At 40.6% G+C, this 14,475-nt stretch overlaps 1 protein-coding gene across 2 annotated transcripts in view; it reads right to left on the minus strand.

Annotated features, from left to right (window-relative positions):
• Positions 1-4,124: 4,124 nt before the first annotated feature.
• The window catches only part of chchd3a (coiled-coil-helix-coiled-coil-helix domain containing 3a), a 231,677-nt gene continuing 221,326 nt past the window's right edge, over positions 4,125-14,475 (minus strand). Inside the window, exons 7-9 of one of the 2 annotated variants that reach the window (XM_043714036.2) lie at positions 11,521-11,656; positions 10,882-10,947; positions 4,125-4,509 (exon numbers count right to left, since the gene is read on the minus strand). In XM_043714036.2, the coding sequence (XP_043569971.2) occupies positions 10,888-10,947; positions 11,521-11,656 (196 nt within the window). In that variant the 3' untranslated portion in view covers positions 4,125-4,509; positions 10,882-10,887. The remainder of the gene's footprint in view (positions 4,510-10,881; positions 10,948-11,520; positions 11,657-14,475) is intronic. The other variant, XM_043714037.2, reaches the window with a different exon arrangement.

Raw genomic sequence — 14,475 nt, forward strand, 5'->3', positions numbered from 1 at the left:
CATGCGCGTTAGTGAGCATAACAAAAACCACAAGTTTGACTGGGGCTTGAAATAACTCCATTGAGCCCAGTATCCTGTCACCAAGTTACCCTTTATTTACACGTGGAGAGTCCTTGACACTGATCCAGCTCTCAGAGTGAACAGGATGTCTGACACTGCCAGCCACCGCGCCCTGATTAGGCCAGATTAACAGCCCCAATCAGGGAACTCTCATTCAACGAAATCCATCTGGCTGATCTCATTACAATCACACCAGGGCAACTGCTTCCACAGGAGAACTTACTAAATTCCCATTTTGAATGGGTGCTTTTTTTTGTTATCCATTCACAGGATGAGGGCATCACTGGCTAGGCCAGCATTTATTACCTATCATTAATTGCCCAGAGGGTAATTAAAGAGTCAACCACATTGCTGTGGTCTGGAGTCACATGTAGGCCAGACGAGGTAAGGAAGGCAGTTTCCTTCCCTAAAGGGCATTAGTGAACCAGATGTGTTTCTCTGACAATCAACAATGGATTCATAGTCACCATCAGACTTAATTTCTGATTTTTATTGAATTCAAATTCTACCATCTGCTGTGGCAGGATTTGAACCTGCATCCTCAGAACATTACCACTCGGCCATACCCTTAGTTCCTGTGCTCACAAATTCATATGTTAAAATGCTGTTTAAATTATTTGCAGCTTAGGTCAAATAAATTAACATGATTGTGATAAATACATAGTTTTAGCATGAAGTGATTGGACAGGTACTGAAGATTAAACAGCAGGACATTAGAACAATTAAAATCACCTAAACTGACCATCCTATTGCGAGGAAGTGACCATCCTATTGAATTGGATGCTTCACCAGAAATGTTGAACATAGGGCGATGTAAAAAGAGGGTCAACAACAGACAATAGATAAAAGCTCAGGGATTGGATATGTTCACAACTTTTTGGAAGATTGAAATTCTAAGAGGCACCAAGAATGCAGTTGAGGAAATTGAATCTTCATCACTTAAAGAATATAACCAATAAAGAATTAAATGGGCCTGTTTGTCTCCTGGTGTAAATTAGGTCCAGAGTTTTACAATCTTGAATTGATCTGCCAGAATTAAAAGTCATTAAATATCATGGATCAGCCCATTTGCACACTTATTTACAGACTGGTGAAAGGTAGTGTTCATATGACATCTGGGAGCAGACATGAGAGCAGAACTGGAAGCAAAAATGGTGAAGTGATGTGAGCATTAAAATCAAGTGTCAAAAAGAATAATAGGACCAGTAGAACCCTTTGGAAAGCACAAAATTCATTTCAATGCATTAGCAGCCTCTGCACAGGAAAAAAAATGCTAGAATCTTAAGAAATGAGACAAAACAATAAACGGAAAGAAACTTGATAGCTGCAGGCAACTTTAAGTTGCCCAGCATTAAATCTCCTGTTCAGTAGTAAAGCAACTGCAGGCTGCTAGATATTTTCAAATCAACCTTTTCAGAAATGTTATTACATGCCTTTGGAGTAAATGGGATGAGAGCTCAGGCCTCCTGGTTCAGCGTCACAAACACTACCATTGCACCACAGAAGCCATACCTGAGGTTGATGATGATTTTGGTTTGCTATTTGATGTTGTGACAGTACTATGCCTTTGAGAGGGGCTTGTTCTGCATTATTTCCCTTGAAGAGAGGTGTTGCCAGTGGTGATCGGATATCTGACTCAGATGCAATGGGTAAACATTTTTGAGCTACCGGACAGACCCAGGATTTTAATTTTGCTTTCAGGTGAAGTTCGGATTTTGGAGTTGAATATCGTAGTACAGGTCAGCAGCAAAAAGCTTGAGTTCACTCTCCGCTGCTAGATTGTTTTTTTTTCAGTGCTCCTTTCTTCTGGACTAGAGGAGATAGCAAGGTAGAAAACCTGTTTTACTGAATTTGCCTTTGCCAAGAGTGTGTTTACAGGATGTTGTTATATTGGAACAGTTGGTGATTAAAAGTTAATTAATTAAGTATTTGTTAAATAAAACTGCCAACTAAGAGCTATTCATTCTCCCGGGCTGATCATTATCCACTCCTTTGTCTGTCCAACTGTTCTTCTCTCTAGTTGGGCTCCATCTCAACCTATCATTCACTCCTTACCCCATCCTCTCCCACCCTATCTTCTGCATAAAAATCAACTTTTCCGAGTTCCTGTCGGTTCTGAGGAAGGGTCAGTGAACTTGAAATATTGACTCTGATGGCTCTCCACAGACTCTGCCAGACTTGCTAAGCCTTTCCAGCAATGTGTTTTTTTTACTTCTTTTGTTTGTACTTTATCTGTGTTGTAAGAATAAAGTATGTTTTGCTTATAAACTAATAGTGGACCACTCGAATCATTGCTGGAACATGGCACCTTACACTTGCCTTTAAATAAGAAAAAAAAAATTAGGATTGAGGCGATCTCTGATATACTTTGAGGAGTTTTGGTCTGGTCTAAAACAGCACCATAGCATAAATGATTATTACATCGTCTTAAAAGGACTTTGGAACACACTTGATACTGCAATTGCCTTGGTATACCAACTACCTTGCTGACTCTATTGTGCATGCTTGCCCTAAGAAGTAGTTTACCATTAAGTGTGAAAGAGCCTCCCATTATCAGGTAGCTGGGACAATGTTTGAAAAGTCAGGCAGAAGTGAAAGGGAATGCAGTGATGAGCAATCACTATGCGTTTATTCATTCAGCACGATGAAGAACAGGTATACTGGTTGCTTGCAACATCAAATAGTTACGTACTGAGCTCATCGTGTCTACACTATAATCAATCACAGAGCTGCACACAATCATGCTCACTGGTGTGCAGATGAAGGTAGCTGCACACGGGGCTGCTCAAGTTGTCTGCCATTCCTCTCCACATACATGGATCCCCATTGCAGAGAATGTTACCATCGAGGGAGAAATACAAACAAATGAAGACTGCTGGCTCAAAGGCTCATGGGAACAGAAGCAGCAGCAGTAAACAAAAAGGCAAGTGATCACAAATGATTCTTGAATGACTCTACTTTCCAGCTGCTCTGTTCATGCACTTAATATGGGTAGCTTTTCAGAATAACAAAGGTCAGGGAGAAATGAAAGCCATGCTATAATTTCACACTAACATGTTTGCACATTAGAATATTTCAGTGAATAACTCTCCTCTCCCTAGGAATCAATTATCATGCACAAACAGGGTAGAGACTCAGATATGCTGGACTTTGATTTTTTCCAATCTATTAAGCACCATGCAGTGTCAACTGTGGTTTAAGGAGTACTCTGAGTCAGAAGGTTATCAAATTGACAGTTAACACCCTGTTATTGCAATTGTGGTAAATGATCACTCCTCAAGAGCCTTCAAAATAGCAGAGTGAAGCAAGAGGAAGCAGAGTCCTTCTACTCCAATAACCTTCAGCAATGATTCTCAATTTACGAAAAAATTTCATGTAAGAATGAAGCCAAAACAGCTCTGTATTGATTAAAGGATGATCAAACATCCTTTGTGGTACTCTGGAGCAGGTAATTGGTTTCTTTCTTTGTCACTGGACCCATTCTACACACAGTACACAGAATTGAATAGCATGTATTTAGAGCAGCTCAGACACAGCCCAAGATTTAACAGACTTAATGGCCTTTTGGAGACTTAATGCACAAGCATGGCAGTACCACCACCTGATCAGAAGCTCTGGGTTTGAGCCCCATGCAGGAGCCTGTTGGGCATACAAAGTGCATTTGTAACATGGCCAAACAGGTTGATTATCAGCATGTAAACCCTTCCAATGTGCCTGATGGCAGTTGGCAGGAGCGGGAGAGTCTCCTCGTCAGCCTTTCCACAGAAGGTAATGGCAAACCACTGCTGTACTTTGCCTGTAAGTGTGGACCAATCCATAAGTTTACGGCCCAACTCTCAGAAATGAGGACAGAAGAAAAGACAATAGACAGAGTAGACTTTTTCTACTTCACTTCTGTAAAATCACAGGATCCAAAGATTGTTTGGCATGTTGATTGACAAGATTAAAAGAAAAGCCACTGAATTGGACTAGGAAATACATACAAAATAACTCAAGGCACTTTGTATAGCCAATGCCCAGATACACTTAGCAGAATCACAAAATTAAGGACAAGCATGCAGCACTTTGATCTTTTAAAGATAGATTTAATTGCATTATTGTTAGAACATTTTAAAGGCCTCATACGAAACAAAACAAAGAGATTCCACTTAATGTCATGGGTCAGATCAATTACAGAAAAGCTGAACATTTTCCTGGTAGGACTATAAGCATGACAGGTTGTTAAGACATTCACAACCCTGCTAAACATATCCCCACTGATTAAATTAGGGTGCTTGCTGCTGCTGTTGCCGTGGTGACAATGGCCTTTTGTTTCCTCTTTCCCATATTGTCCCGATGCTTTGCTGAGCTTCTTTGAGTGCTCCTGAAAGATGTTCTGTTATTGAAATTGACGATGAGGGCTTTTTGATGTGATGGTGGGTTGTTTTAACCTCCTTTGCTCAGCAGGCTCTAAAAGTGCAGAAAGACAAGATATTAAAACAGCAAAAGAATAAGCTATCAAAGATTTTGATGTAGTTTTGAATCAATTGTTTGGTTTTTCAGGAATATATTCACTTGCAGCTTATTGTTCTCTTTATGCTTCCATTAAGATAATAGATCTTAATCAATACATTCACTATTATGCCAATCAACGTAATAAGAACCAATACAAACCGTACTCCTTCAAAAGGAGAGTGTACTTCCTTGTGTGCTTTACAATGTGATGCAAAACCATAAAGCATTAGTGGAATATGGTGAAATTAAATTTAAAATAAATTTGTGTGCTATAATCACTGAGATGTCTTCAAGCATGGAAATGAAAATGGAATGATAAATTTTATGGACCAACTAACTTTTTTTTAAACTCAGATTTTCTTCTGCTTGTTGCATGAAGGCAACAGAGCAGGAGGTCTGGTGGCAAGAGAGAAAAATGACAACTACCTCTAGGCTGGTATGAGCTACTGTTAGATATCGAGCACTATTAACCACACAATTACTTCCCATTTTTCTGGACTTTAAATGCCTGTAGACTGAGACAGTCAGGGGAGACTGCAATTGGTCTGCACAAGCTGCAGGTTTCCTGGGTAGAATTTCTCATTTCCTGCTTTTTTTCTGTCCTTATACTTTATGTTGGAAATGTTTTATAATGTGAGGAAACTTCAAATGAAATTACTACAAAATATAAATCAACCAAGGGTGTGCTATTTGTCATCTTTCAGGAACCATCTTACACCCTGATTCCAATACTCTGTAATAGCATTCAGGGAGAAAGTCACACCATACACACAGCATGTCCACGATTTGGAAAGAGGTGAGTTTTGAGAAGATTTGTAGCTCAGGTTGAGGTTTTGGATGGAGGTTTGCTCACTGAGCTGAAAGGTTCATTTCCAGATGTTTCGTTATCTTACTCGGTAACATCTTCAGTGGACCTCATGCGAAGCAATGCTGAAAATTCCTGCTTTCTATTTATACGTTTGGGTTGGTGATGTCATTTCCTGTGGTGATGTTATTTCCTGGAAATTGCAAAGAGGTGTAATGCTGTGCCGAATGCCTAAAATAACAGGAATATTAAACAAAACAGAATGGATTATCTTCTTCCATTTTGGAAGCTCCACTTACAGAAAGGTATGGTTTTTGCCAAATCCTAGTGATGATTCATCAGTGTGATCCCATGGATGTTGGGATAATAACCCTTGTTATATCTGAGTAACATTTATTTCCGATGAGGAGATTAAGGAGTAATCTAATTCAGATATTTAAAATTAAGGCAACTAAAAAGGTATACCAGGAATAAATCTCAGTTCTCGATAAGCATGAATTAATTATGAATAAGGGAATAAGGTGGTTAAAAGAAACTTCAAGATATTGTTGTGGTTCTGTTCACCGAGCTGGGAATTTGTGTTGCAGATGTTTCGTCCCCTGTCTAGGTGACATCCTCAGTGCTTGGGAGCCTCCTGTGAAGTGCTTCTGTGATCTTTGCTCCGGCATTTGTATCTGCCGCTTCCAGTTGTCAGTTCCAGCTGTCCGTTGCAGTGGTTGGTATATTGGATCCAAGTCGATGTGCTTATTGATTGAATCTGTGGATGAGTGCCATGCCTCTAGGAATTTGCCTCAAGCCAAACAGAGAACAGCCAGGGAATTCCTAGAGGCATGGCACTCATCCACAGATTCAATCAATAAGCACATCGACCTGGACCCAATATACCAGCCACTGCAACGGACAGCTGGAACTGACAACCGGAAGTGGCAGATTCAAACCACTACAAATGCCGGAGCAAAGATCACAGAAGCACTTCACAGGAGGCTCCCAAGCACTGAGGATGTCACCTAGACAGGGGACGAAACGTCTGCAACACAAATTCCCAGCTCGGCGAACAGAACCACAACAACGAGCACCCGAGCTACAAATCTTCTCACAAACTTTGAACTTCAAGATATCCTTGTCTGGGTGAGTGTAGCTCCAGCAACATTCAACTAGCTAGACACCATCCAAGGTGAAGGCAGCAACTTTATTGGAATCAAAGTTCACTCCCTGACCACAAGCATACAGTTACTTTTATGCATTCTTGGGATGTTGACAGGGCTGGTTTAGTGAGCATTTATTGACCACTTCGAATTGCCCAGAGGGCAGTTAAGAGTCAACTGCATCGCTGTGGGTCTGGGGTCACATGTTGGCCAGAAGACGAAAGGATGACACTTTCCTTCCCTCAAGCAGATGGGTTTTTCCTTACAATCAACATCACTTATTCTTATTTCCACATTTTCTTTATATTGAATTCAAATGCCACCATCTGCTTTAGCAGGATCTGAGCATTATCTCAATCTCTGGATGAATAGTCTAATGATGATACCACTAAGATATCGCTTCCTCACTGTATACCATCTACTGTAGCAATTCTCAAATGGCCCCTTCCACAGCATTCTACACCTTGGAAGGACAAGGGGATTAAGTGCATGGCAGCACCATTGTCAGCATTTTTCCCTTCAAATTACACCATCCTAAATATGAACTATATGTTGTTCCTTTACTAATGCTGATCAAAACCTTGGGAGCTCCCATTTCAGCAATATTGTGGGTGTACCCACAGCATAACGGCAGCAGCAATTCAAGATGAAGGCTTGTCACCACCTTCTCAAAGGCAATTAAGTTGAAGCAGTAAATGCTGATGTTGCCAGGGATGCTTGTATTTCATGATGAATACAAAACAAAAGGTTGTAGAAATATCTAACATGCTGCCCAGGTAGCAAATGGGTTTACTGAAATGCTTAAAAGGTAAGTAAATAGAGTCATAGAGATGTACAACACGGAAGCAGACCCTTCGGTCCAACTCGACCATGCTGACCAGATATCCTAATCGAATCTAGCCCCATTTGCCAGCATTTGGCCCATATCCCTCTGAATACTTCCTATTCACGTACCCATCCAGATGTATTTTAAATGTTGTAATTGTACCAACCTCCACTGCTACCTCTGGCAGCTCATTCCATAGATGCACCACACTTTGCGTGAAAAAGTTGCCCCTAAGTCCCTTTTAACACTTTCCCCTCTCACCCTAAACGTATGCCTTCTAGTTTTGGACTCCCCTAACCCAGGGTAAAGATCTTGTCTATTTATCCGATCCATGCCTCTCACGATTTTATAAACCTCTACAAGGTCACCCCTTAGCCTCAAGGCTCCTTAGGAATAATAAAAAATGTTAGTGACTTGCTCTTACTCATGTCTTCCCAAACTACTTTAAGTCAATGTTCTTACAAGTAGTCACTGCTGCAGTACAGACACAAAACTGAGTAGACAGTCGAGTACTCAGCTTAGCATCTTATCTGAAAGTTAAGGTAGAAAGAGAAGAGAAAAAAGGGATTGAGCTAAACAGAGAGACAGCTACCATGACAACAAAGTGATAGAGTGATCTGCTGTACTAAATGACTTAAACAACATATTTTCAAGAGTAAGATTCATTGTTCCTTTCAGGAATAATTCTATTTATGCTCTTTCTCAAATGTATTGCTGCATTTAACCTGACGTATGCAGCCAGATATTCCACAGACCACCCTGTTTTGAATTTTTAAACATTTCACTGTCAGAAATAACATACAGACTGGGACAAAGCCAAATATAGTAACTGCCTGGATCTTGTGATCAACAGCAAATGAATGGCACCAGCTACTTTCTGTGGGCTTTTGCACTAGAACCTGCTGTTACAGTATTTGGGTTTGAGAACAGCAAGATTCCTGTACAAGAGCTGGTGACCCTCTTGCTCAAAGCATTGAATGATGCACCTCCTTAAGTCATGAGACTGAATAATCCTTCCTGAGACAGAGGGAAAGCAAGAGAGCACGAGCACCTCACTGTAATTTTTACTGCAAGATCTGGGCCAACAATAAATTTAATTATAATTTGTTCTCCTTTCACTTTCAGTTTTTGAAAAAAAAAATTGCCCAAAAGAAAAGCAGCATCTCTGACTGAAAAATGGCACAGATCCTTTACAGTTAACGACTAATGCACTCTACATTTCTGACTTACTGCTTTTGAGTAGTGAATGCCTTTTTTTCACTATGAATGGCTTCTCTAGTCTCTGACAGCAATTACATGTTGGCACATTCAGTTACTCAGGTCACCAGCAGTTCATTACTATACTTATACCTTTCCAGTGGCACTATACTCAATGCAATGAGTGATGTTGAATAGTTCTAAAATAATAGTCATAGAGATATACAGCACAGCAACAAACACTTTGGTCCAACACATCCATGCTGACCAGAAATCCTAAATAAATCTAATCCAGTTTGCCAGCATGTGGCCCATATCCCTCTAAACCCTTCGTATTCATTTGGACATCCAGATGCCTTTTAAATGCTGTATTTGTACCAGTCTCCACCGCTTCCTCTGGCAGCTCATTCCACATGCACACCACCCTTGTCATGCAAAAAGTTGCCCCTTAGATCACTTCTAAATTTTTCCACTCTCATCTTAAGTCTATGCCCTCTAGTTTTGGACTCTCACACCCCAGTGAAAAGACGCTGTCTCTGCCCCTCGTGATTTTATAAGCCTCTATAACGTTACCCCCCAGCCTCCAACGCTCTGGGGAAAATAGCTTCAGCTATTCAGCTTCTTCTTGTAGCTCAGATCCTCCAACCCTGGCAACATCCTTGTAAATGTTTTCTGAACCTTTTCAAGTTTCACAACATCCTTCCTACAACAGAGAGGCCAGAATTGAATGCAGTATTCCAATAGTGACCTAACCAATGTTCTGTACAGTCACATGACCTCCCAACGCCTAAACTCAATGCATTGACCACTAAAGGCAAGCATACCAAACGCCTTCTTCACTATCCTATTTACCTGTAACTCCACTTTCAAGGAACCATGAACCTGCGTTTCAAGGTGTCTTTGTGCAGCAACACTCTCTAGGGCCATACCATTAAGAGTTTAAGTCCTGCTAAGATTTGCCTTTCCAAAATGGAGCACCTCACATTTATCGAAATTAAACTCCATATGCTACTCCTTGGTCCATTGCCCCAACTGATCAAGTTCCTGTGTACTTTGTTGCTGTCCACTACATCTCCAATTTTGGTATCATATGCGAACTTAGTAACCGTACCTCCTATATTCTCATCCAAATCATTTGATGATCCAAATCACACCAATCCTTGAGGCACACCACTGGTCACAGGCCTCCAATGTGAAAAGCAACCCTCCAACGCCACCCTCTGTCTACTACCTTTGAGCCAGTTCTGTATCCAAATAGCTAGATCTCCCTCTATTCCAGGAGATCTAACCTTGCTAACCAGTCTACTATGAGGAACTCCTTACTGAAGTCCATATAGATCACATCTACCACTCTGCCTTCATCAATCCTCTTTGTTACTTCTTTAAAAAATTCATACAATAATGTTAATAAAAACTAGTTGAATGCAGTAATTGTCCTTCCTCAGCGTAGTGTTTTAGGCCTAACAATCTTCAGGTATTTCATCAATGCACTTCTACCATTATAAGGTCAGAAATGGGGATGTTCTCTGAAGATTATATAGTGTTCAGCACCATTTGTGACTCGCCTGAAGCAGTTGTTGTTCAAAACCTGGCAAACATCCAGGCTTGGGCTGATAAGTAATATGCATGTTGCTTTGCCAGGCTATAACCATCTCAGAAGAAAGGCACAATCTAATCATCTTGCCTTTCCCTTCAGTGGCATTATCATCACTGATTCCTCCACTATTAATATTGTGGGGGTTACCTTTGATCAGAAATTGAAATAGATGGGCTATATAAATACACAAGGGGTCAGAGGCTAGGATTTCTGCAGCAAATAACCCCCTCCTGACTCCCAAAGATTGCCCATCATCCACAATGTAAAAGCCAGGAGTGAAAGAATTCCTTCAACCTAAAACCTCAACATCATCCAATAAAAAGCTACCTATTTGATTGGCAATCCATCTCCCAGGTTCAACGTTCACCACTAATGCAGAGAGGCAGCAGTGTGCACCATCTACAATATTCCCTGTACTAACTCACCAACCCCTACAACCTGGAAAGAAAAGGGTAGAAGATGCAAAGAAGCACCGCCAGTTGCAAGCTCACCTCCAAGCCATGCACCATCCTTACTTGGAACTGTTCCTTCATCACCACTGGGTCAAAATCGTGGAGCTCCTTTCATAACAGCACGATGGGTATACAAACACCCCAATGTTTGCTGGGGTTTAAGAAGGTCGCTTGCCATCACCTTCTCAAGGGCAATAAATGCTGGCCTCGTCAGTAAAGCCCAGATTGCACAAATTAATTCAAACAAAATTATACATCATTGTCCTGCAAGCGTCCACAAAGGGGAGTGCATCTGTTCAACATACCTCTTATCACATTGAAATCACTGTTAAATATACTGGCACCAGTGCTGGGAGAGGAAGGTACTGCATCTGGACAAAGGAATAGCAGGACATACTTCTGGGGTTAGAGGAAATAAAGTAGGAAGCATATTCTAGGAATCACAAATACCAGCACAGACAAGTTGGACCAAATGGCCTGGTAATGAGCTGTAAATTATGTATAACAATATTTTTTTTATTTTCGGTCACAAAGACACTGATTCTTCCTCATTAAGAATCAGAATCCTCTGCTGCTCTTTTCATGAGGTTATTCTTCAAAGACAGAGTGAGCATCGGCAAAGCTACACCTTACCATCAAAAGTGGTACAGCCACACCAGATCTTATTCTGTAAATTTACACAGCAGGTCATCGGGGAAAACTCGCATGCTGACCTTTTTTTTTGTGTAAATTCAGGCTTATACAAAAGAATTTAAAAAAAAAGAGTGTTTTGAAGGTGAAGCAATAAAGCTAAAAGCTCTCGAGCCTTAAAGATAAATGAATATTTTTAAAAACTCAGAAAACTGAAGCTCAGTTCATTGAGCCTTAAATACCAGCCCTCCCCTCCACTGGTCCAATTCGTTCATGCCTGTGTGCAGTTTTGTGACTGACATTACAGCACTTACTTGTTTAGCATAGTTAATACAGTGAATGTACTGCTTGGCCAATGCAGAACAGCTGAGAGTCTGCTCTGGGTTCTTCTGATAGCAGCGGAGGACTTCCCCTTGGAGTTCAGCACAAATGGGTTGTGACTTGTACTTTCTGGGGAAAGAAATGAATGAAGGAGAGGTTAAAGCAAACAAAAGAATTAACACGTGTTTGAATGCCAGATCATGCAGAGGTTTCAAAATGAGTTGACATCTGTAAAGGCATGATATTCACTAAATGGAGTCTGGTATCAACCAATAAAGTGTACACTTGTCTAACTTTGCATTTGGGCACTGATTATTGTAAATAGCTAATGCCAGTTTAAAATTCAACACCTTGATAACGTGCTCCTGTGATCACAGTTAGGCACAGCGTTGCAGCGGTCTTCTCATGAGGATAAAATCTTAAAGCCAGGATGTGACATTTCTCTTTTTGTCCAGGCTTTTGAGCAAGCAATTATCACCTGATTAACATTTCTACTGTAAATAGCAGATTTGATCACGAGGCTGTTCTAAATGAGGAGGAAATCTCAAATTGTGATAAAAGGTAGGGATGATACAATTGATTTAGGCAGGGCCAGGAAAGAACACACCAGGGAAACAAAAATCAATCATTCCTCAAGCTCTTGATTCCAATAAGTAAGGCCCACACATGTATTTACTTATTTAACATGGTCTGACATCCTGCACTGATGTATAGTTCAATGGTCTCTTAGTCGAAAACAAAGGTCAGCAACAAACTATTGAAGTTGGTTTTATTATTTCATTGAAATCATGGATAGCAATTAATCTGTACATGAAATCATGTGAACTCATTGAGCAAGTTCTACTTTGTGATCTCTTTCATGCATAGAAAATAGGTGCAAATGGCCTTTTGAGCTGGCACCACCACTCAATATGATCATGCCATCTCAGTATTCCATTCCTGCTTTCTCTCCATATCTCTTGATCTCTTTAGCAATTTCCAGTTCTCTTCTGAATATACCTAATGAACTGGCCCCAATAGCTTCATGTGGTAGAGAATTCCACACATTCATAACACTGAGTGAAGAACTTCTTCCTAATCTCAGTCCTGAATGGCTTACCCTTTATTCTTAGACTGTGACCCCTAGTTATGGATTTCCCCAACATCAGGGAACATTGTTCCAACATCTGGCCTGTCCAGTCCCATCAGGATTTTCTGTTTCCATGAGATCCCCTTCATTATGCTAAATTCCATGGAGTATAAGCCCTGTCGATCCAGTCTTCCCTCATATGTCAGTCTTGCCAACCCTGGAATAGGTCTACTGAATTTTCACTGGACTCCCTCAATAGCAAGAGCTTCCGTCCTCAGACCAGAAGACCAAAACTGCACACAATACTCCAGGTATGGCCTCACCAAGGTATAAAAGCAACAAAACATCCTTACTCCAATACTCAAATCCTCTCGCTATGAAGGCCAGTATGCCATTAGATTTCCTCAGTGCCTGTTGTACCTGCATGATCTTCAGCAACTATTCCACCATGACACCCGGTCTCGTTACACCTCACCTTTTCCTAAACTGCCAACATTCAGCTATTAATCTGCCTTTTTGTGACCAAAATGGATAACCTCAGATTTATTCACACTATTTTGCATTTGAGAAGTATTTGCCAACTCAGCCAGTCTGTCCAAGTCACCCTGCAGCTTCTTGGCATTCTTCTCACAGCACATAGTATCCTTAACTTCAGTACAAACAACAGACAAACATCTCTCTCTCGTTTATAGTGATATCTGCAAATCAGAATTGGGCATTTCACCAGGCAATGCTAACTGTAATTAGTCCAATGCCAGTTGCCTGCTCTGCAGCCCCAAGAGAAAAAAAGAAAAGGTTGGAAAATTTAATCCAGGCAGAGAGAGTAGCATTCCCACTCTTCATACGTCTCTAGTTATTGCCATTAAGTTGCAATTTCAGCACAAATGTGAATTTACAGCTCCAGTTTAAATGCGGTATTAGGCACAAAATGCTTGAATTCCCACTGTGATGCTTAATGATAAATAGTTCCATCTGTTTGTCCACACGCGGAAACAAGTTCAATCCAGCAATGAGAACAAATGTCCAGAAACACCAAAATTGGAGTCAGTTCAGTCCCAGGTGGATGTGAACTACACGCATGCACGAGTCACTTATAGTTATCAGCTGTTTTCCAATATTCAAAAGTAGCAAGGCAATAAGCAAACAGACTCTGTCAATTCTCACTCATTAATCAACTGCTGCAAGAGTCAGCACTTCCAAAGCACTTTGAAAAGCAATATTTCTATAATGTCATCCTAAAAATAACCACTAGGGGACTTGACCAGTCGTATCCTTAAAACCTGTTGTATCATAATTCTTCATTTGGTGACTTCTGAAAAATTTAAACCTTGAATTTTACTTAATTTTTTTCTCCAGCTGTTGAAAACTGACTTGAAAAAAAAAGAGTTGAATGGGGAATAAAGATAAGATAAGATGGATTAATTTGATTTAAAGGAGAAAGAATGCAACACAACAAGCTGCAGCAGAATCCAGACAATAGTTTCAAAGGGAAGTGGATATGTATTTGGAAAGAAAAAGAGAAAAACTTGTTTTGAACTGCTCTGCAAGCCAGGTGTGGGTACCATGAATTTGTGGATGTTGCATGCTCTAAAACAGGCCTATGAGAGAATGCACAGCAAAGAAAGTGAAAACAATTGTCAGGGCATGAACAAAAATGAATTGGAGAAATGTGAGCCCTTGCTCAGAAGAAGACCCAAGAACATGCCTACCAAGGTGCAGGTTTAGATTATGGCAATCGGAGAAACCATGCTTTCGCCAGTTCGAAGTCTTAGCCACACTGGAAGAAAGCAGATAAAAATGGAGGGACAAATATCTTGTTTGAGAGATTAGACCTTTGGCTTTATCTCCATTTTTCCATATTCCTTGATTCCCTTAGATC

This window comes from Chiloscyllium plagiosum, unplaced genomic scaffold (assembly GCF_037043375.1).
Source record: "Chiloscyllium plagiosum isolate Xiang-an unplaced genomic scaffold, Cpla_swu_hap1 HiC_scaffold_23, whole genome shotgun sequence".
Classification (NCBI taxonomy): Eukaryota; Metazoa; Chordata; class Chondrichthyes; order Orectolobiformes; family Hemiscylliidae; genus Chiloscyllium; species Chiloscyllium plagiosum.